This window comes from Anser brachyrhynchus (assembly GCF_964034855.1).
Source record: "Anser brachyrhynchus genome assembly, chromosome: 12".
Lineage (NCBI taxonomy): Eukaryota > Metazoa > Chordata > Aves > Anseriformes > Anatidae > Anser > Anser brachyrhynchus.
The window spans coordinates 19,363,896-19,385,451 of record NC_137707.1 but is presented as its reverse complement, the minus strand read 5'-3'; the positions used below and the strand labels follow the sequence as shown (position 1 = coordinate 19,385,451).

Genomic DNA, 21,556 nt, shown 5'->3' with positions numbered 1-21,556 from the left:
ATGACAGTAACATATTTAGCAAGTACAATCCTTCTATTAATGTAATGATAAAAATAAATAAAAAAAATCAGCCATCACTGAGCATACACAACTAAATGGTTTCCTGAGATTATGCATAAACGTAAGCTTTTAATTTTGGATAGGAAAGGCAAGTAATAGTTAAAATGCTGAAGCTAGTTTCTCCTCTCTCTCCACTAAAAACCTCCAACAAATTATTCTAAAGAGATCATAATGAAACGTATTTTTATGTGTGACTGCTATCCAATACACATACGAAATGTGAAATAGTTGGAACGAAGACACTCAAAATTTAACATTGCACACAAGATCTCTGTTTAATGTTTCGTCACGATAAAATATATTCCTAACAATATACTCTGTGTGTTTGAAATAAGGATTAAAGGTAGACCGCCTAAATTGGAAATGACAATTTTAAGTCCTAATCAGGTTATCACCTCACAGACTTCAGTTTTACTTGTAATCCAAACCCCTTGCCACATCATACCAGTTCCTTCATCTCTGTACTTTTTGTCTTCATTCCAGTCCCATATTTTATAGGATATTACCCTGCTCTTGCTTTGTCATACTTCTATTACCCAAGTAGGCACCACATCCTTTCCAGTAGCCTTGCTACATACCAACCATTTCCTGAATTTTTAACCTCTGACTCCTTTCTGAGATCCGCTTTTGTCTCTCCCAATATTTGTTTATTCAGAAGCAAGACAGCATAATTTCATCTAAGTCCTTCATATTCTTCCCAATACTACAGCTACCTCCTGTTCTCTCAATGCTTGATCCAATGCACTTTCCTGGTTTGCTTGTTTCATCTCTGAATAAAGCCAGAAGCAATGGGATCTAAGGCTATCACTTGCCTCATCTATAACTACTTTATAATACAGTTGTCTGCAATATTGATAATTTTCAATAGGTTTTGTGGACTTGAGATTATCTTATGTTGCTTTTTGGTTCTTCTTCAAACTCTAAACCTTTCCCAAAATGCTTTCCCAGCAAAGTCAACAGAAAACACTAGAGACTTCGAGAGGTCGTATCACCCATGACTCTACCCTAAGATACAATCAGAACACTTCTAGACACCTAGAACACCGATGAAAGATGATTGTCTAAGGCTCTTGAAAACTTTCAGTGACAGAGAATCTACAACCTCTTTTCCCAAGCCTATTTCAGTATCTCTGTCTTTAAAGAATTTCATTTAATAGGAATACGAGCGTGATATTACAGTTAATAAGTTTGTGTGTGACATTTTGAAAATTTATGCTGTGAACTTCATATCAGGCTCTTAGCACTATCTAAATTCAAATTAGGCAGTCTTTTGGGATAATCTTGGTGAAGCTCACATGCATAATGGGGAAGCCATGAGAAGTAGCTCTTCAGTTAGTAGGTTACTGTCAATCTGTAATACTGTTTGGTATTGCCTGTTGAATGATATATAAGCAAAAGTCTTAGTTTTATTCTCTTACATTAATTATTGAATAGAGATTAACAGCAAAATAATGTATAGGTATGAAGCCGAATAGCTGCTAATCATTATTTTAATTGTAAAAACAATCTCCACACTGTAACATAACTTAGAACTTTCAGAAAATCCTTGGAATTATTAAGAAGTCTAACAGTCTTATTAGTAAGCAGCCTCAGCAACTCACCTAATGTTTGGTTATGGCCCCAGAAAATAAACAATGAAAGTTCATCTCTGCCATGACTTTGTGTCCGGGTAGTCAGGAGGACATCCATTTGTGAGTCACCATCATAATCTCCAGGAACTACACTGGTTATGACAACACCTAGAGATCTAGAAGTAAAAACAAACAAAAGAGGTCCCACATGCATATAATTATACATGTGCATGAAAACTGAATTTAAGTACAAAGAAAACCAAAGGACATAAGTTTCCCAAGGGGGTGGTAAGTCACACCTTAACTACATAAATAACAAAATCCACAAATTCTGTCATATGAACCACACACATACACAAAAAAAAGGCAAAACAAAAGTGTATCAGAAATGACTCTGGAAGCTTCTTGGTCAAAGAACTTGAGCTCTAAGGGCAAGTTGAACCACACTGCCAATCAGACCACAGCACAGACAGTTCTAGTCCCATTCCCACTGACTGTAAAGATATCCTTTCAAGAAGAACGAGCACTTAAATTGTTTCATCATTCAATATCAATACTTACTTCATCGGTAACTTAACACGGGGCTTAAAGTAAGGTTCCTTTTGGTCAGCCAAAAAGATAATCAACTCATTCCCTGCAAAAGCAAGTAAGACAACAAATAACCCCTCATGGTTAAGGATCATAGATGCTTTATATATAAAAACAACACTAAGTGTTGTGTTGCAAATGGTCATTCCTCATAGCAGCAAAAATACTTCCTCCTCATTAGAACAAACACTTCCTCCTCATTAGAAAGGAAGCAACAGGAACACTTCTGCAGTACAACAGTATAAATCTAACTATATCATTAACATAATCCATTAGCGTCAAAGGGATGCGAATCCATTAGCATCAAAGGGATGCGAATATCAAGACTATTCTTGGGGGCTTAGTGTTAAACTTCTCTTTGCTATCGCTGCCACATGGCTTGAAATAGAACTTCCCATACTAGATTAGTAAATGTTACATGTGAAAAAGTAATAGGCATCAGTTCTACACAAACATTTAAATCATAAAAGCTGACGTAAAGAACTCTTAAAATACTGTCTCTGACATAGCAGGATCTGATGCTGCTCTTCCAAGCCTGCTGACAGAAGAACCTTAAAAGAAACTCACAGGAGTAACCTGGTTCCACACAGCACTTCCTCATTTAGAGGCAATGATATAAGCCACTGTCATTCAGTTACTACAGTATAATCTAAATACAAGCCCATATTTCCTGTTGCACAAAGAGTTGTATTGGGGGAAGAAAAAAATTCTTAAACTACAATTTTTTTTTCAGTCAGAAAAAAAAAATCATAATTCATATAAACTTCTGCAAGTAAAATCATACTTCACAGCTGAAGAAATACAATTTTTTTTTTTAATTTTTTATTTTTTTTTTTTACTAATCCTTTATGATGTTTTTCTGCATTCTCCAAGAAACTCACCTGAGGCATCCCTAACCATAAGATATAGGTTGCCTAAGGGAAAATAATTCTACAGTTCCAAACTTAAGCTACCATAGCGTACTTCAAGGGCTTTGCTCTGTGGCAAATTTCACAGCTGTGAAATATCAGAATAGAAGCTTTTTGGGTATGAAAAAGGAAAATAACTGCCATAAACGTATTTGCAAAGGACAATATGCCAACAGATGAGTAAATGAAAACAAACCCTTTCCAAATGGATAGAGGCAACTAGTGCAGTTCCATCTGGCAAGCTAACGCAGCCAGGGTTGCATTGTACCTTCACAGATGATTGGAAAAGCTGGCACGCTGTAAGCTGAAGAAGCTTGCTGGCTGGTTAAAGCTTTTGATAATAAAGATGTAGGTTGACTGCTAAAACTTACAATTCTGATTTCACACTATAGTTTTTTACCTGCCTTTTTATCATCTAGGTGGTAAAGTAATGATGTTGATGAAGCAGATTGATCCTTACACATAGCAGGCTCCAAGTTAATTATGTTTCTCTGAATTGAGATTTTATGGCCTCTAAAGATGGATTTATGCAAATTTTGGCTCAGAGCTCATCAGCAGTCAAAACAAACAGAGTACTGGAAATTATCTGATGAGCAGAAAACTGAAAGCAGTATGGCACTACATCAATCCTCAGTGTAAATATCTAAAAGCTGTCTACAGTTGTCATCCTCTCATTTCAAAAACAGCACAGAAGAAAGGGAAAAAAAAGTACGGAGAAGGGTGAGGAAAAGGGCACAGTTTCCATACAAACAACAACTCAGTAGCTTAAAAATTCTGTGGTCAGGATACCGCAGAAGTTTCCAAAACTCCCCAGTGAAAAGCAAAAGATGAATTACTCACTGCCCTGTACTATTGGAAGAGGCATCAAATACGAGTAGAAAGCAGTGGATTCAACAGGCAAGAAGTATGAGTTTCTCCACTTGTCATACTTTTATGAAGTGATACAACCCATGTCTGATGTCCACAGACGGTGCTGACCTCTAGTTTGCTCCCACTGGGGTCCTCTCCCCAACCTGAGCCTCAGCAGAGACCCCCAGCAGCTGACAAGCCAACAGCCTTGTGCACGGCTACTTTCCTTTGGACTTAACAACATCCAAAGCAGGCTAACATCTAATTTATCCTCCGTACAACCATGAAGTGTTCTTCATCTCTACTTCCCAACATATTGTGGAAGCAGAAGAAGAAGGTCTGGAGGAGCAAAACCCTCCGCTCAGCCAGGTGATGCTTTTACCTCATCTCAGACCACAAAGCCAACTATAAAGGTAAATACCTCTTCTCCTAAATAAAGCCCTGCTCCAGTGCAAACCGCAAATCTGTTTCTCCATGTCGGGAACACCTCGGGAGCAACACAAACGCCAATTTCAGCCCCGAAAGCAGCTCTGCTAGTCAATACCATCACCTCCAGCAGCACCACCGAGCGGCCGAGGCAAGGGCCGACCGCTGCCCTTTCCGACACGGGCACCGGGCCGGGCTGCTGCGACCCCTGCCCCAGCACCCGCCCCCCGGCTCCGAGCCCCGCGCCGGCCCCGGCCACCCCCGCGCACCCCCTGCCCACACCAGCGCCGCGCTCACCGCCGCGCAGCACGAACAGATCGGTCTGCTTGTCCGAATTGAAGTCGCCGAACGCCGCCAGGGTGCCGTGGGCCTCGGCACCGAAGAGCTGCGCCGTGACATTCTGCAGCGCCGCGCCGGGCCCCACCAGGACCGCGACCAGGACCGCCAGCAACACCAGGGCCGGGCCCAGCCACGGCACACAGCGGCCGCCCCCCATGGCGCAGCGGCTCTGCCCGCCGCCCGCAGCGCTTTACGGCAACACCGGGGAGGGCCCGGCGCCGCCGCCACTCCATCGCGACAGTTTCGCGACAGCGGCCCGGGCACCTTTACGGCCACCGCGGGTAACGGGGCGCCGGGCCGTGGGGAGCGGAGCGCAACGCGGCGGGATGGCGGCGGCCGCGGCGGCGGCGGCCCACATGGCCGATGTCAGCTGGAAGATGCTGGAGCTGCGGGCTCGCTCGAAGCGCTCAGGTCTGACCTCTCGGCTCGGTCCCGGAGCCGCCCCGCGGCTCCCCGCTCTCTGCCCTTCCCCTCGCCTCGCCTCGCCTCACCTCACCTCACCTTGCCTCACCTCGCCTCACCCGGCGCTGCCCCGCACGGCCGGGCACCGGGCGGCCCCGGGGGCTGCGGGGCTGGGTGAAGGGAGCTGCTGCTGCTGCTGCTGCCGTAGCATCGCTCTTGGGCAGGTGGAGCGCTTTAAAGCACGGGAGTGCCAGCTGCTGCTGCCTGGTTTTCTATGGAAAAGCATTTATTTATTTGAACGTGAGAGCTTCAGGTACTGAAGTCAGTCTGCAGGGCAGCGAGGTTCTGGCCTCAAGTGCAAGGGTGAAGTTTAGGGAGTTGTCTTGAATGTCCAAAGCTCAAAGACCCCTGTTCTCTTTTCTCTTTTAAATTAAGTACAGTAGTAGTAGGACTTTACTTGCTAATGTTCTGGTGGAAACAGTTTTCCAAGTGGTCCCTGTGCTGTTTCTGTATTTGGCATACATGCTTGCACAACTCATGATTTGATTTGTGCTGCTGTCGTAGTGACAGGTCAGACTGAAGAAGGTGGCCTTCCTGAGGGCCCTCCAAGAAAGTGCAGTGGTTACCGAGTGCTCTGATTGATGAGACTTTAAGAATTCTACTTATGTATAGTATTAATGTGCACGATACCATTATTAAGACTGTCCACTAAATGAATTCCTATTTTCTGGCTAATTATGATTACACGGTACTGTTATCTGAAATTGATTAGCGAACGTAGCCATAGAGCTCTACAAAATACAGTCTGGATCCTGCGTGTTTGGAGTGTGCGAGTCCCGAGTCACACAGCAGTGTGCTAACTTTGCGGTTCCCGTCCGAGCTGGGCTCTGTCACTGCAGAAGGCATTCAGGCGGTTTTGAATGCTTGACTTTCTTTTATCTGCTGCCGCCTTCTACTTATTTATTAAATATCTAAGAAAGTTTTCTCTGATAGTGACAGATTGTTATTGTAGTTCAATTCCTCTTTTTCCTACTTAGGGATCTTGTCACTTATATAGAATCCAAAGAAATTTGTTTATTGGAGAAATAAAGCTTGTTTTAGTTGAAATGCTTTTCTGATAAATGAGTTGGTGTAAAAATTAATTTTTCTTTGTGATCTTTTAGGTAACAATCTTATCTAAAAATGAAAATCATGTTCTTGTTTCTCAAATTCCCTACTACATCTTTATAACTATTTTGAAGTTTGTGTAATTTCAGAGCTCTTACTCTTCCTTTCTGGCGTTGTCAGAAGGAGCTATGGTTGTTAGCGTCATTGAAATTGGCTGAAACTCCCCCATGCTGTTCTGAATTGGATGAGGGCTATGCTGACAGTCCCAGCTAACAGTACTGTTTCTTTTTTTTTAATACCTTGCTTAGAGTAAGATCTAATAAACATGGAGCCTATTTAGTAAACATGGAATATAGACTCACGTGCATGAAATGCATGAATGATTCATGTTTTACAGCCAACAGCAAGGTATCATTTAAGACCCTATCCTGTAGGAGGTAGTGCATATCTTGATGATTATGTGTATTAAAATATGTTATGTTGTTGCCAGTAAGAGCAAGTTTTCTTGAGAGCTTTTTCTTTCCCTTCCTTGAACAATAAAATACTGTTTCAATTGTTGCTACTGTGATAATTAACAGTTAGGAACAGGTTACAAATATGTTCAGCAGTTGGCCAGTCTACAACCTCTGAAATCTCAGCTACTTTAAAGAGCCTAAGTTGCTTTAAAGATTTGGAATGACTTGTCATCATAACTACAAGCAATATTTTCTTATTTTACCTTCCAAACTGGCAGATGTTCCACTTCAAATAATAGATATTCAGTACCATAAGCTGTGGATATGACTGTGCAAAGCATCCTAATGTAAATTCCACATTGGATAAAAGCAACACTATGCATAAGCAGAATTCTAGCTGTCAGTGCTTACTATTGCTTAACACTTTTTTTTTTTTAATGTGTTAAACACGTATTTTTTATGTAATCCTGAAATAGATCACACAGATATTATTCAGCACCTTTAGACTTTAATAGCAATTTTTTTATCAAGTAAACATAACTTACTGTGTAAAGTCCAAAAGATGGTCTTAGTGTAGATTATACCATTTTACTTAGTTAAGCGTTACTGAAGTAAAGGCAAACTAAAACTGATTTTTAGAGTAGAAGAGGGAAAACATAAAATATAACAACATGGTACTACCCTGTGTGCTGTGCACTCTGTCATTTTAATAACTCCACTAACATTGCTTTCACTTAATTTAATGCTGGTTGCCTTTAACATTTACTAAACGGTTTTGAAAATTGCTGTAGCTTAGCCTGAGACGTTTGTGATTAGCTGCACCAATTTGAAATGGCCAATTTGGATGATGACAGAACCTCATCTGCGCATGCTTTTTTAAAATTTGGTAAGTGTGCAGTTTCGTGCTTTTGTTTGTGGCTATTGAATCCAACAAAAACAATAATTGTTTTTTGTTTCACGCAGTGTTTTGTGTTAGTAGCTCTTCTGAATTGTGCAGTATAACTTAAAAATTCAAGTGAAAATTTATGGAAATTGGAATCTACTTGAATTGAAGTCTACTCTTCCTATTTTGTTTGGATTTTCTTTTTTGCGTTTGTGTTCTTGCAAATGTCTGTCAGTATAACAATCTCATAACTGAAGTGTGTTTCTAAGCTAATGGTTATGTGAAAAGTGTACAAGGAATGGTGCTTTAGATTTAATTTCTTACGAGAAAAACAACATGACTGGTTTAGAGACAAGGACCTGCAAGTCAGTCATTGTTCTAAAGCTTGACTTCGGGAAGTTAAGTGGAAGCAAAATAAAGCCTCATGAGGCAGCTTCTCCGTAGCTACAACAGGAGCTTGTATATATGAAGTTATCAAGACCATTACATTTTTAGCTTAATAGATTTTGGAAAGAGTTTGACAGGAACAAATGTGTCTGTATGTGTAGCAGCTGATCTGGGAAGAACCTCTACAGGCCTCTTGTTCACTCTGCGGTGAAACATGCTAGCAGCACAAGTGATAGTGAGAGTTACCAGATAAGAGGATTTCAGCTGTCTTTTGCTGCAACTGAGTCACTTGAACTCTGCCTGTGGCATTTCTGTTTTGCCTCTTCCAACACCAAAAGGCTCGTGGACTGTTGACATTGTAATAAATAAATAAAAATTACTTTTTTTCTGATTATCATATTGCTACTTGACATTTCTGGTTCTAGTTATGACACAAAATAAATGTTTTTAGTAGTTTTAAGAGGTATTGTCGTAAGTTGGCAGGCTGAAAAATGACAGTGATTGCCTTGAAAACCCTGATTGTTGTTCTGCCTTGCTTGTAGCATTTACAAGGCTTGTGTGGCAGACTTTGGCATTTTTGTTATGTGAAGCTCTTGTGTACTGGCATGGCAGTTAGGGTTTTCTTTTTCTTTTTGGTCTTTGATAACTTTTGGAGTTGTTAGTTACTGTAAATTCTGAAATCAGTAATTTCCATTTTTTATAATGGACTAAAAAAGGGAAATAGATAAAAGACTTTTTTCTTCTTTTTTTCCATTCTAAAATATTTTGAATTCTGCACAGTCCAGCACATTATTTTTCTTGATAAGTAATAACTGAAAAGTGTTGTCGCCTTAAAACTATTTAAATAAAACCATTACAAGATTTTACTCTTTTGTACCTCTGCTGTTACTGTTCCTCAGTCTGGGTAACACTTTGTCCCTTGCATTTACTCCTAGTGTTTGTTCAGGTGGAGAAATACCTTAAAATTGGTTTCTATTTTCTTTTATTTTTTGCCCACTTGGGTTTTCTTGTGGTGTTATCACTGAATCATGTATCGGTTCAGTTTGGAAGGAAAGTTTGGAGCTCAGCTAGTCCAGCTTTTTGCTCAAAGCAGGGTCAGCTGCAAGATGATAGTTTCCTCCTGTACACAGTGATTACAAAAAACCAAAACCCACCACCACCACAGGTGGTACATGCTAAGTTCATGGGATAACAGCATTCAAATGTTTAAATATATGAGAAATGAATCTTCCTTCTAGTGAAAAATAAACCTATTTCTTGTTTCTGAAAGTTATTTTGTTATTATCACCTTGCTCAAGTCTATGAGTTTGGGCTTTAAAGTAGGCAACTTAATGGCACAGAACTGTTAAACTGTGTTATATCTATTATATCTAACATTTCTCTTCAGTACTCACTGAGTCTCAGCTCAGGAGAGATTGCGGGAGTCTGGAGGGAAATGAAATGTCATGTTGGCAGGATATGATTTGTTCATATGGTATAATTATTCTTAAAATTTGCTGCATGAAGAAATAAAATCCTCTTTCGTCCCAATGACTGTAATGTGAAGATGTTATTCCCTGTACTAATATTGGGCAATGATATACTTGTGATCTGAGATCCAGAACTTGCTCGTGTCTCAAGTGTTGTATTACAAAACTAGTGTTGTGTTTAAGGGCTGCAGTCAGTTTTGATTCTCGTGCTATGCATCAAATCTAGAAAGAAATCTGGTATTTTGAGGCTTTTTTGTCAGCTGTGTGCTGATATTAGTTATGCACGGGTACATTTGCTTTTGGCATATTAAATGTTTGGAATAAAATTCTTGTCATGTTACTTCCATTTGCTTGTGATTAAACTTTAGGGGTTTGCTTGTTTAAGTACTTTGTAGAAGTTGAATAATCAATCCATCTTAAATAGGTAAACCTTTCTCCATAGTCTAGGTGCAGAATTCCATTCTGATGTCGTTCTGGATGTTACTGCGATGTGGGGATGCTAAAAGCTTCTCGAGATATGAATTTGGGAAGAGGGTTTTAAAATATTGGCCATAGATTTTCAATCTAAATATCTAGGCAGTTTGTAGTTCTTCCTGAAGAGCAATTAATACTATTCTTGAATATAACTAGAGTAACAACAAAGTTACAACAACAACAAGTAACAACAACAAGTCTTACGAGGAGCGGCTGAGGGAGCTGGGGTTGTTCAGCCTGGAGAAGAGGAGGCTCAGGGGAGACCTCATCGCTCTCTACAGGTACCTTAAAGGAGGCTGTAGAGAGGTGGGGGTTGGTCTATTCTCCCACGTGCCTGGTGACAGGACGAGGGGGAATGGGCTAAAGTTGCGACAGGGGAGTTTTAGGTTGGATGTTAGGAAGTACTTCTTTACCGAAAGGGTTATTAAGCATTGGAACGGGCTGCCCAGGGAGGTGGTGGAGTCACCATCCCTGGAGGTCTTTAAAAGACGTTTAGATGTAGAGCTTAGGGATATGGTTTAGTGGAGTACTTAGTGTTAGGTCGGAGGTTGGACTCGATGATCTTGAGGTCTCTTCCAACCTAGAAAAATCTGTGAATCTGTGAATCTGTGGATGGGCCAGTACTCTTAACGTCAGGATGACATAAGTATTTTCAGCCTCCGCAGGTTGTATATGCAGTTACTCACACTGCTAACAGCGTATCTTGGAGAACTTCCCTTAATTTCCTTCAGTATTGTACTCTGCTTAGAAGAGATGAATAAATTGTTAATTTTTCCTGAAATTATTGTACCTTTGAGTTTAATCTGCTCATTAATGTATTTGTATAGTTCCAGTGTCTTAGCTCAGTCTTAAATATCTTGTCCAAATATTATGGTAGTTCTGCATTAGTAATTGATGCTGCTTTTATCAGTTATTTTGCTGTTTCAGATCTCTTCCTGTTCTCTAATTTCATTTCCTTGAAAGGAAATGGCTGTCCTTTTCAGTAATTCTTCAACCTGAAGAATGATGAAATCGTATCAATGTGGAACTTTAAAGAGCCACATCTGAAGTGAAGGGGGATTTATTTTCTCATTTTCCGTCCAAAATATGGATATAGCGTATTTAGTTAGTGAAATATCTGAAGGAAAAATAGGGATTTAATTAGAGTTGGGTCAAGGACTTTGACTGTTAACAGACTAAATTAAACACCCGAATGTAGGAAGTGACATTGATTTCCTATTTTTTAGGTTTTTTTTGAAGTAGTTATTGACTCGCAGTGGTCCACTTCTGATTTGAGAAAATAATGGGCATGCTTCGTTCTTTGTGGGAAGAAAATCTAAACTACTATGTACCCTATTTAAATTTTGTATATGTTTGTACATCAGTATACAGCTTAAAAATACTAAATCAGCAAAGTATTTTAATATTCCTTCCTAGGACATGTCCATATTTACCTAAAATGAAACTTGTACTGTATGGTTACAATGAAATGAGATATTTAAAAAAATGGTAGTTGAATGTCCTCATTCTCTTTGTTCTGAATGGTAACATGCAAACTGAGAACTCAATTGCATCTCATTCAGTTTCAGTGCTGGGAGCTCAATTGCATGTGTCATTCACTTTCAGTGCTGTAGAGTCTTGATGTCATTTTGTCAGTTTTAAATCCCATATTATATAAGTAATTGAAAATAACTTTATGTATTAAGTTTCTGTCTTGCTGAAATAAACTGTTACGTGGATTCTGGAAAAGAGTAGAGGCAGGCTTTTTTAGCTATCCTAAAAATACTTACAGCTCCCCTGGTGCTATGGTCTCACTATAAAACCACACAGAAGTAGCAGCCAGCTTCATGGTTTTTCTGTCTGCTTGTTGCTTTCAATTAGATCATGGTACTAATGACCCATAATTTACCACAGGATTTGTCCAACAGACATCTAGACACGCAAACAAACATAAATTACATAGGTATTTGTGAGCAATATGCGGAAGACTTCAGTTTTGAGTGTTCCTTTAGACAACTTCTCTTGCATATACTTTTTAAAGAATAAAACTTTTTGTCAATTTTCTTGAACTTTGAATCCACTTCATCTCTTTTTTTCATCAACAACCATTCTGACTGTTTCATTTATTTCTGCTGGTAAAGTTTGAAATATCTAAAAGAATATAATTGGTGGATAGTAGTACTTTGACATTTTCCTGCTGTTTACTCTGTTCAGTATTCTTTCTGCCCAAAGTTGAAATCTTCATGCGATGAAATAGGAGCCAAGCATATACTTTCTGTTCATGATAACTTTATTTTGTTTCTCTGTTGGCCACAGAGGGTCACAGATTGTCTGGTAAGTATGAAAATTAGAACAATTTTATTTTAGAAACTTTTACCTTGTGTGTATACGTGTTTGTGCCTGTGAATACTCACCTGTTTTTCACGGTGCAGTGTGGGCTTTAATGGTCTGCAGGAAAGAGATATTCTGAACCCACTTCACACACAAAGTAGTGTCCTATGTATGTGTTACATAGTTAACAAATCTAAGAGTAAGTATCTTTATTTTGCCTTTGAAAACCTCATAAGTAAACATTTCTCATGAATTTGCTACTTTTTATGCAAATAAGTGACTGAAGATTTTTCCCTATGCATATTCTGTCCTACTTTGACCAAGTCACCATATAAAATTACCATCGCTGCAGGTTACTATAGTGTGCTTTTGCAAGACAACTGAATTAGTAGACTAACAATAGAGATCATGAATCTTTTAAAGGACAGAAATTCCTAGGCAAAAAGAAGTTGAAAAACATAATACTAGTCTGAAACAAAAAATTAATTGGGTTCAGAATGTTGAATTTTAAACAGAAGGTATGAGAGCTGTTATAGATTGAGGTTTCTTTCCTATTACAGAACAACGTATGTCTTCTAGGTTTGTTTTTTAGACAACCAAACAACTGAGCCCTCTGTGCTTCCCACCTGTCCGTGGTCCTTGCTCCTTACCTCTCCCAGCGAGGACAGGCAAGGTGGCAGTGAAAGCTCCGCTGTGTGCTCAGACATTACCAGGGAATACAACCAAGGACCCACGGGAGTCTGCTCGAGTAGGGGTGGTGGATTTTGGTGGGAGAAAAGGAATTTTCTTAGCTACTACTATTGCAAAGCAAAAGTAATACTAATGTGAGGGGTGGGGTGTGAGTCCTGGAGGGGCAAGAAACATTTCTCAGTCCTCCTATCTCAGGATTTGGTTAGTAAGGCTTCTGTCACCACTCTACATGTTCATTTTGGTTTTGGTTGAGTCCCGCTTATGGACAGTCTCTTGTCTAATACTTGGATATGTGCAGGGAGTGCAAAAGAAGCAACTTGAATAGGAGCGCTCTGCTGCATCCTGCCAGAAGCATTTGGCTGTCTGGGCTTCCCTGACAATTCACTCTCTGAGCTTTTCAGAAGCGCAGCGTGCAGTCCGGAAAGGGGAGGCTCCCATTCTTCCTCCTGTCAAATGACACCGTGAGAGATCCTGCAATCCAGGGTATTGAATAAAGCCACGAAGATTAATGGAAGGAGAGCAGTATGTTACTCTTAACATTAGGTTCTGGAAATGGTTTACCTCAGGAATTTTAAAGAAACCTGTCTTTCTGATAGGTAGCTAATTTCAGCTGTCAGCAAAACAGAGTTTTCAGGTGCAAACAGGGAAGTAGTCAATATGTGGGACACTGCAGAGGAACAATGTAGAAATGATAACACTGTATTTCCCTGAAATGTAGGTAATTTGGGGGCTTTGTCTGCTGACCAGTTTGTACTACTGACCTCAATAGTATGTGAGAACACACTAACATTTTTTTCTTGAGTTTGAGACATGCATTCAGCTAGGCATTTGCTGTAGTTAAACATCTGTGAGGCACTGGAGATCCACATGGAGGTCTTGTTTGCATGGACAGGCACTGTAGAAAGAGTATGTACAGAAATGTTACATTCTCTGAGATAATAAAAATGCTATTTTTTGCTTAAACTGAAATTAGATAAATTATGCCTTTGCATAACAAACACAAACAATCATATTGCATTTTAGTAATAGTAGAAATTATGTAACTAATCCTGATCTTGATTTTTCTTTTCTTTTTTAGGTTCAATTTATGAGCCACTTAAAAGTATTAACCTTCCAAAACCAGAGGGGGGAAGTCTGTGGGATAAATTAGATCATTATTACAGAATTGGTAAGTAAAGAGTTGGTTAAGAGTTGTTCCTACCATGAAAAATTTTCAGTGCAACTTACAGGAGTATTTACAGTTATGGTTATAACAGTCATTAGCTTTATCTTAAAGTAATATCTGCGATTTCTGATAAGGATTTCTATTTTCTGAAGAGAAAAAAAATATATCATTACAATTCCTCATAGGATTCCAGTGATAATGTAACACGTATTTGGATATTTCATACCTTGCTTGAAAGATCATGATGACCTGTACAAAGCGTTCAAATTTATCATCTGCACTTATCAATCAGTAGAACAGACGGAATAGAAACAATAGAATAGATAGAGAGTAGAGCTGGGCCCCATTATCTTAGATGAGGAGGGAGTAAAGGTGATCTGATAGTTTTTGATGCTTAAACTAACCAAGATATGATTTGGAATTGGTTTTTACATGGAAGATTGCTCTGTTCTGTGTCTTCTTTGCGTAAGCTTACCCCTTACACCTTTTTAACGTGTTTGCAACGTTTTAAAATTTTGAGCTGTCTGTTGGACTTGGATGAGGTAGGAGAAGAAAATATTCCTTATGCATCTTTTAGATAAGTAGAGCCACTCCCGTGTTAATCCTCATAATACTTGTTGGTTCTGCTACAGCCCTTCCATCTGGAAATTGGACAGGAAAAAAATAGCCCAGACATATTTTACTTTTAAGAAGTTGTCCATGTAGTTGTTTCTAAATTGTTGAATAAAGGAGTTCAAAGTATACAAATATATAGGAATATATATATTACCTATTTAGGTAATTAAATGTACCCTTTCCAATAATACCATGTTGTTTTGATGTATTATTTTTAAGAACTGTTAAAACATGTCCATCCGCATCCTCTAGCTATTGCAAAGCCCTGAAATTAGTAGAGCTTATATATGTATATGAAAGCAGATTTTGTGTTTTTTACTGTTATGAAAACATTAGCATTGTTGGGGTTCTTTTTGTTCTTGTTGTGTTTTTGTTTGTTTGTTTTTGTTTCTTACTGGACTGTTCCCAATTTACTTTGAAGAGTGGCTTCTGGAAATATAAAAATTATACAGCACTAGAATATGAATTTCATTCACTGCTCCGTGATGGTAACTGCTGTTTTGTGTTGCCTATATTATTCTACGTTGAGCAGTAGGAATACTGTTAATATTAAAAACTGATGTAAATAGTTTATGCTATGTGTTGCTCTCAGTGTCTCACTCCTTGCCATTTTAAAGAGTATTGAAATAGTCATCTGGCCAGAGTTAAAACTTGATTTTTCTGAATGCAGAGTTCTGCTGAGTTTAACTATTGTTTACATTATTTTGGGGGCAGACAATATACTATAGACCCTTTTTTGCAAAAAAGAGAAATTACTGAGTTGTGTTGGAGTGGTTCTGTGTGGAGTGGGCAGTGCTATAGGAATAGTCATAGAATTTTTGTGAATACTGAGTTTTTTGAAAAGAGTTCTGAGAGTCAAACCAGTATGAAAAAGTTTTCTTTGTGTGTGTCTCTCCTGAACTTTTTATATTGTGCATGCGCAAACATGTTCATATATTGATTTATACCTATGCAGAAACTGGAAGAAACATGTTGTGAATATTATTCATTAGCAACAATTAATTTCTTCTTCCGTTTTTCCAGTTAAGACAACGTTGCTACTTCATCAAAGCCCAACCACAGGTCTGTTTCCTACAAAGACATATGGGGATAACCGAAAGGCAAAAGTGCATGACAATCTTTACTGTGCTGCATGCTCCTGGGCATTAGCTCTTGCTTACAGGTCAGTAACTTCTAAATTCACATCTCTGCTGTATTACTTTCTGTTATGCAGTACACCGGGAATGTTTTAAAAGATGATATTTTATTCAAAATATTATCGTGAACACCTAGAGGTGATGCATGTTTCTGAATCTCAGTAAAAAATACTTAAGTAGCTACTAGGTTAAAAATGTCTGTAATTTTGGTAAGCAAATACAGTTTCATGTAATTTCATTGGCACCAATATTCTGAAACCGAGGAATTCATACACGCTATTAAAAATACAGGTTATTGTGGCAAACTGTACTCATGGAATACTGCTCATTTCAAATGTGGTACATGGGTTGAGAGCAGAAGCAGGCTTGTGGTAGGGTAACAGTCGGGATACTCACAGAAGGCTGAATCCTCAAATGCTGAGAAATATATGTTTGGGAAATAACAGTGACTATCCACAGCAGATACAAAGGACACGAGACTGCTCAACCAAAAGGTTATTTTTTGTATTTTGTTGTATGTTACATGATAATTTTTTTCTTACTTTTCTTGTTGCCTTTGATTTTCTATAATTCCACTTTATGTGCCTGCTAACTTCTTAGTACAAGTATGTTAACTGGACGCTGATCTAGGCTGTCAGTTCACTGAAAACTCTGTTTCATCGGGATAATTGATTTGATACACTAAGTGTATGCAGTTGAAATTAAAAGCCAGGAATGAAGCACAGGATAAATTCCACATCTATATTGGTTTAGACTACAGTTGTTAGTTTGCATGGAGTATAAAGGGTTGTGTATTGACAGGATTTCTGAGAGTAGTGGGAAAGGACGTCATAACAAGATAAAATTACAAATCCGGTCCAACTATGGAAATGATATATTAACTTCTCCATTGTGACGAAACTGTTGTGCTAAGCCCAGGGGTTATTATCAGCAGTAACATAGTCCGTCATTTGGTGGCAGAAGGCCCGTCTCCCTTTGTGTTTATGTTAATAACTAATAAATGGGAAGACTTCAGTCTGATCCCAAATTGTATCTGGATATTGAAAAATGCTATTTTAAATGGTATGAAGGAGGTCTTACATTCTCAGACAAATTTAAGATCTATTCTCGCTAAATTAATAGGAAAGTGATGAAGATTTTCATCGCTTATTTCGGAATAATCTTCTTTCTTCAAAAATTTCTTCAGCTTTTCCTAAGAGCGTAAGGTTCTTACTTTCCATTCTTTTGTCAGCAGTGTTTATTTCTCAAATCATTTTACTGACAAGCTTTAAACTGCAACCAGAATCTTACTAAGTCATCAAAACAGTCAGGCTTTAATGGTGCTAGATTGCTTTCCAATTCATATAATTAAAACTATTCTTCATGACTTTCTTTTTGAAGAAAACTGTTGTTTTCCCTTGAATAGTAGTACTAAAACTAACAAAAAAACAGGTGAAATATCTTCAGTATATTGCAGTTTTTTTAAAGTGTGTATTCTTCAGCTTCAGTGGTAATTCTACATTTTTTTTTTCTAATTAATTGTTGGTGGGTTAAATGCCTTCTGTCTAACTGCTGTTACAATGTCATTAAAATTTAACTATTTTAAAATAAGCAAAAAGAATATTTTTTCTGTGGATTTTAACATTTGAGTGTACAGTTTAAATATTTACTCTCATCTACTGATACATTAAATATTAGGTGCCATTCAGATGTGTAAAGGTAATGAAGTTACACAAAACAATTGTTCTGATGATTTCTTATGCCCAGTTCTCATCAAGATCTCATTTGAAAAGTTTTGAAAAGTTTCATCTTTCATCTGTGAATAAAGATACCTCCTTGCCTTCAATCCTTCCTTACATACTCAGTTAAACCATTGAGGTTTGGTTTTACTTGCCTTAATATTTTACTGTAATTACTGTAATTGTCATTCTATATTCCTTTTCTAATTTTGGGTGGTTCACTTTCTGTACGAATTCCTGTAGCTCGTTGTTAATGTGTGATAGTATTGACTTTTTCCCTATGATTTTGTTTACAATCACCAATAATTTGGCTTTGCAGTAACGTGTCAGTGAGTTGAAGCTGTTGATTCTGAGGGGGGACCCTAATTCTCCATAAGTATTTTGAAGGTTTTACTTCGGATTGGATTTATTCTAGGTTCCTAAACCGAACGTCCCCCCAGCCCTTATAATTCATACCTGTTCAAAGTACTAATAATTTGTACACCTTGTTGGGGGACTGCAGGAATTAGAGGTATTAGAGTACATTTGTTGTTCAGTTTCCTCTTAGAGGAATTTGTGTTTCAAAGATGTTTTGCAAGTGTAACCAGTGGATGATAAGTGGGGATGATTCCATTCAAAGCCTGGATGCTGGTCTAGATTTAAGCATTCGTATCACACTGCCTGCATTCTGACTCACTGAAAACTCTGAGTTTGATTTGTGCTCCATCAGTGTCTATAATTTTTCTTTGCTTACAGTTCTTCCTTGTCTGTTCACTAATATTACAGTTTTGAATCTCCCAATTTAACTCATTACTGTTTTGAATTCTGTGCTTCATGTTAATGATAGATTTGTCGCTTCAGCAAAAATAAATGGATTTCTCTTTTTGCAAAAGACTGCAAAATCATAGTGATTCAAAATGTTACAAAGCTATACATAAGTCACAAAGATGACTTGTCAAACTGTCTGTGAAACTGGAGAATATGGAAGAACAAAGGCATTGTAATATACAAGGTGCTTCATGACTAGCACTGCAATGACTTACTGTTCGTTCATTTCTGAGATTTAGTATTCCTTGTCTCCAACCTTGCTTCTCTAGCCACCCAAGAAAATATGGAGGTGATGATAACTCAAATGTAGTGTTCTTAATGAAGATGATGGTGTGCGAATATGGAATAATTTACTCTGTTTTTAATAGTCACCAACTAGTGGTGAGGTAGTAATCACGTTCTTGGACAAATTTTTAGTATATTTTACAAAGGTAGTGCCAGAAATAATATGGGGAACAACTGTCAAAGTAAACATAATCTATCTAGCAGATAAAAAGTTTTGAGTTTCTTTTTTGTCTCTATTTGTTGCTTTAGATTCTGAACCTATGATATGAATGTGAAAAAAAGTAATTAAAATTCTTTTCTCAGAAGTGTTTCAAAATGATGCTTTTTGAAAGAGAAGTCATACAAAGATCTTCTTTGTAATTGCTAGTCTGTGTTTTCTTCTGGAAATGCCATGCATAAGGTCTAATGGATCTCAAAATTTTCAGAAACTGGCAAAAACTACAAGGAAATTAGCATTCAGAATGTGTAATTATTAGTTTCATTTCTTTTGTATTGAAATGTTTGTGTCTTTTAATTCCAATTTCTTGGGTGAAATAAAAGCATCTGAAAATGAAAAAAAACTGAAAAAGTTTAGAAGGAAGACTAAAAGGTACACAGATGATTATTCTGAATTTTCAGCAGCTGAAAAAGCCTCATAGAATAAAGCATGGCATAGCGTTGCCTGAGTTATTCAGTCTTTAATTCCCAGTGTGTAGAATTATAGAAGCTGATATGTGAAACTTGCAAATTGAAGAAAGGGCAAGTGGCAAGACAAGTAGTTTGCGTTATTTCCACTTAAGCTCAAAACAAGGTCCTGGACTTCGCTGCCGCATGGTGAAATGCCTTTGATGGGCAAAAGTTGATGATTCAAATTAAGCATATGACTAAAATTCAGAATGAGCTAAGATACAAGACTCGTGGAAATCTGCATTATCTACCAGATACAAATTACTGGGCTTGACTCATACCAGTACTGTTGTTCAATGAAACCTAAACTTTTTAAGAGCACATTAGGTAAACAAACACTGCTGTTGTGAATAAAAGGAGAAAAATATAGGTTATTAAGTGAAAACTTCAGAGCCTATTTTTCTGCTTCTTACTGCTCTTTGGATTTATAATAATGTTGAGAATAAATCCTACTGCTCAAAAAAAACCAGCATCCTCAGTTTGTATTATGGTTTTATTACTTGTTCCCCCCCACCCCTGTTTGAACTTTGCAGTTGAAATCAAGTACGTTTCTTGTATCCAGGACTATCATTTAAATAGCATGAATTTTGGATGTGTATTATTTTTGAAGTTACCACTACCTTCTAATTTTCAGCATAGGTAGCAAAACCTCAACATAAGCTAATGACATGTTAAGAATGGTGGGAAAGGATATGCTTCCTGATGTAGTTATTGTCTGCTTACCTATAACCAAATTAGTGACAACTATAAAGTGGAATGAGAAGGAGAGGTGAGCAGATTATGCTTCAGTGCATATTTGTATCAGAAATGCGTTGTTTTAAGTTACAGATTTGTAAGAAAATTTTATTTTCACCCTGAAAAGCTCAATCAAAAATCAAGAAAGGGGAAAGAACAATGAATGCAGTGATCAGGCTTGTTTACACACAATACATTTCTTGTTAAAGTAACTTGAGTTTGGCATAGTTCTTAATATATGTTTAGTAATGTAGTAATTGTGAGTATTGTTTGATTTCACGATATAAAAAAACAAAGTGTCTTAAAACACATTTCTGGACATTTGTGTAGTTAACTTTCAGATCTTGTAAGTATAGCTGTAGCTTAACATAATCAGGAAATTGCTTGATTATGAATGAAATGTTTTGTAGAATTAAAGCAAAATTACCTTCACGTTTTGGATCTCTCAAGCAACACAGAACAGTGGCTTGCAATGTTATAACAGCTTCAAGGATTTTTTTTTTCTTTTAAAATTTGATATAGGAATGTTTGTGTAAGCTGCAACATAACCTAAAAAATATATTATTTTTTTTTAATGAGGAAATTATGGGCAGGGCTGTAACTACATTGATAAGAGTGTGGGCACTATATGATAATGTTAGTTAAATACTTAATACCCCAAAACATTAATACCCCAAAGCATTAATGTGTCCTTTTTTTCTTTGTATTTTCTTAATGCACTTCCAATTTGTTTTATGAATTATCTTTCTTAACCAGGCGTATTGATGATGACAAGGGAAGAACTCATGAACTGGAGCATTCTGCTATAAAGTGTATGAGAGGAATTCTCTACTGCTACATGCGTCAGGCCGATAAGGTAAACCACTGTAGTGTGGACAGAAGCACTCAATTCTAAAGCATTAATTAAACTGTAAAAACTAGCCTCTAAATATAGATAAAATTCAAAAGGGGAATGCAGTATTACTGTGTGGCGCAGCTAAAAACGTCACTCATTTTTGCTAGGTTGCTGCATTGTGTGAAGGTACAAAAGAAAGGAGAATCTTGCAAAGACAGTAAGCATCATGGCATATTTGAAACTTGTTTGGATTAATTTTGCAGTCATTTATCCCTTTTAAGTATTAGACCATTAGTAACATGGTGTGTTTTTTTACTGTCTTTTTATTCCTGGAGGTGGAAGGATACAAAATTTCTCTTATTGAAAGCTAGAGAGTTTTCTTTGGACTGTGAACTTGGTTATTGTATTTGTTATTTTCCTTACCTAGGTGGTCAATGTGATTATTTTGCTTGGTTTCTTTAGCAGTCTTCTTTGATTTAATGATGTAAATTCAGAAGGGCAGCAATCCAAAGTGAATGTAGAAACAGGGTAATTTGTTTATGCTATAATGCAGTTGTATTTTGTAATGTATATATTCAGCCTATAATCCCCTTGTCAGTGTACACTCAAGAATATTCAGGGCTTCTCCTTGTCAAAATTTAGATACGGTGCATTAATTTTGTGTAGTGGTTAGCAG

General features: G+C 37.6%; 2 protein-coding genes across 5 annotated transcripts in view; one reads left to right on the top strand and one right to left on the bottom strand.

Annotated features, from left to right (window-relative positions):
- Nucleotides 1–4,922, bottom strand: part of ITFG1 (integrin alpha FG-GAP repeat containing 1) — a 71,847-nt gene extending 66,925 nt beyond the window's left edge. Inside the window, exons 1-3 of the mRNA XM_080552945.1 lie at nt 4,700–4,922; nt 2,193–2,265; nt 1,662–1,807 (exon numbers count right to left, since the gene is read on the bottom strand). Of these exons, the coding sequence (XP_080409071.1) occupies nt 1,662–1,807; nt 2,193–2,265; nt 4,700–4,898 (418 nt within the window). The 5' untranslated portion in view covers nt 4,899–4,922. The remainder of the gene's footprint in view (nt 1–1,661; nt 1,808–2,192; nt 2,266–4,699) is intronic.
- PHKB (phosphorylase kinase regulatory subunit beta) overlaps nt 4,897–21,556 on the top strand; it is a gene marked incomplete at its 5' end in the record, with an annotated part of 74,965 nt that continues 58,305 nt past the window's right edge. For 2 of the 4 annotated variants that reach the window (XM_080552926.1, XM_080552929.1), the window contains 4 exons: nt 4,897–5,152; nt 13,997–14,086; nt 15,722–15,860; nt 20,802–20,901. In XM_080552926.1, the coding sequence (XP_080409052.1) occupies nt 4,897–5,152; nt 13,997–14,086; nt 15,722–15,860; nt 20,802–20,901 (585 nt within the window). Of the gene's footprint in view, nt 5,153–7,496; nt 7,592–13,996; nt 14,087–15,721; nt 15,861–20,801; nt 20,902–21,556 lie in introns of all 4 variants that reach the window. The other 2 variants (XM_080552928.1, XM_080552927.1) reach the window with 2 other exon arrangements.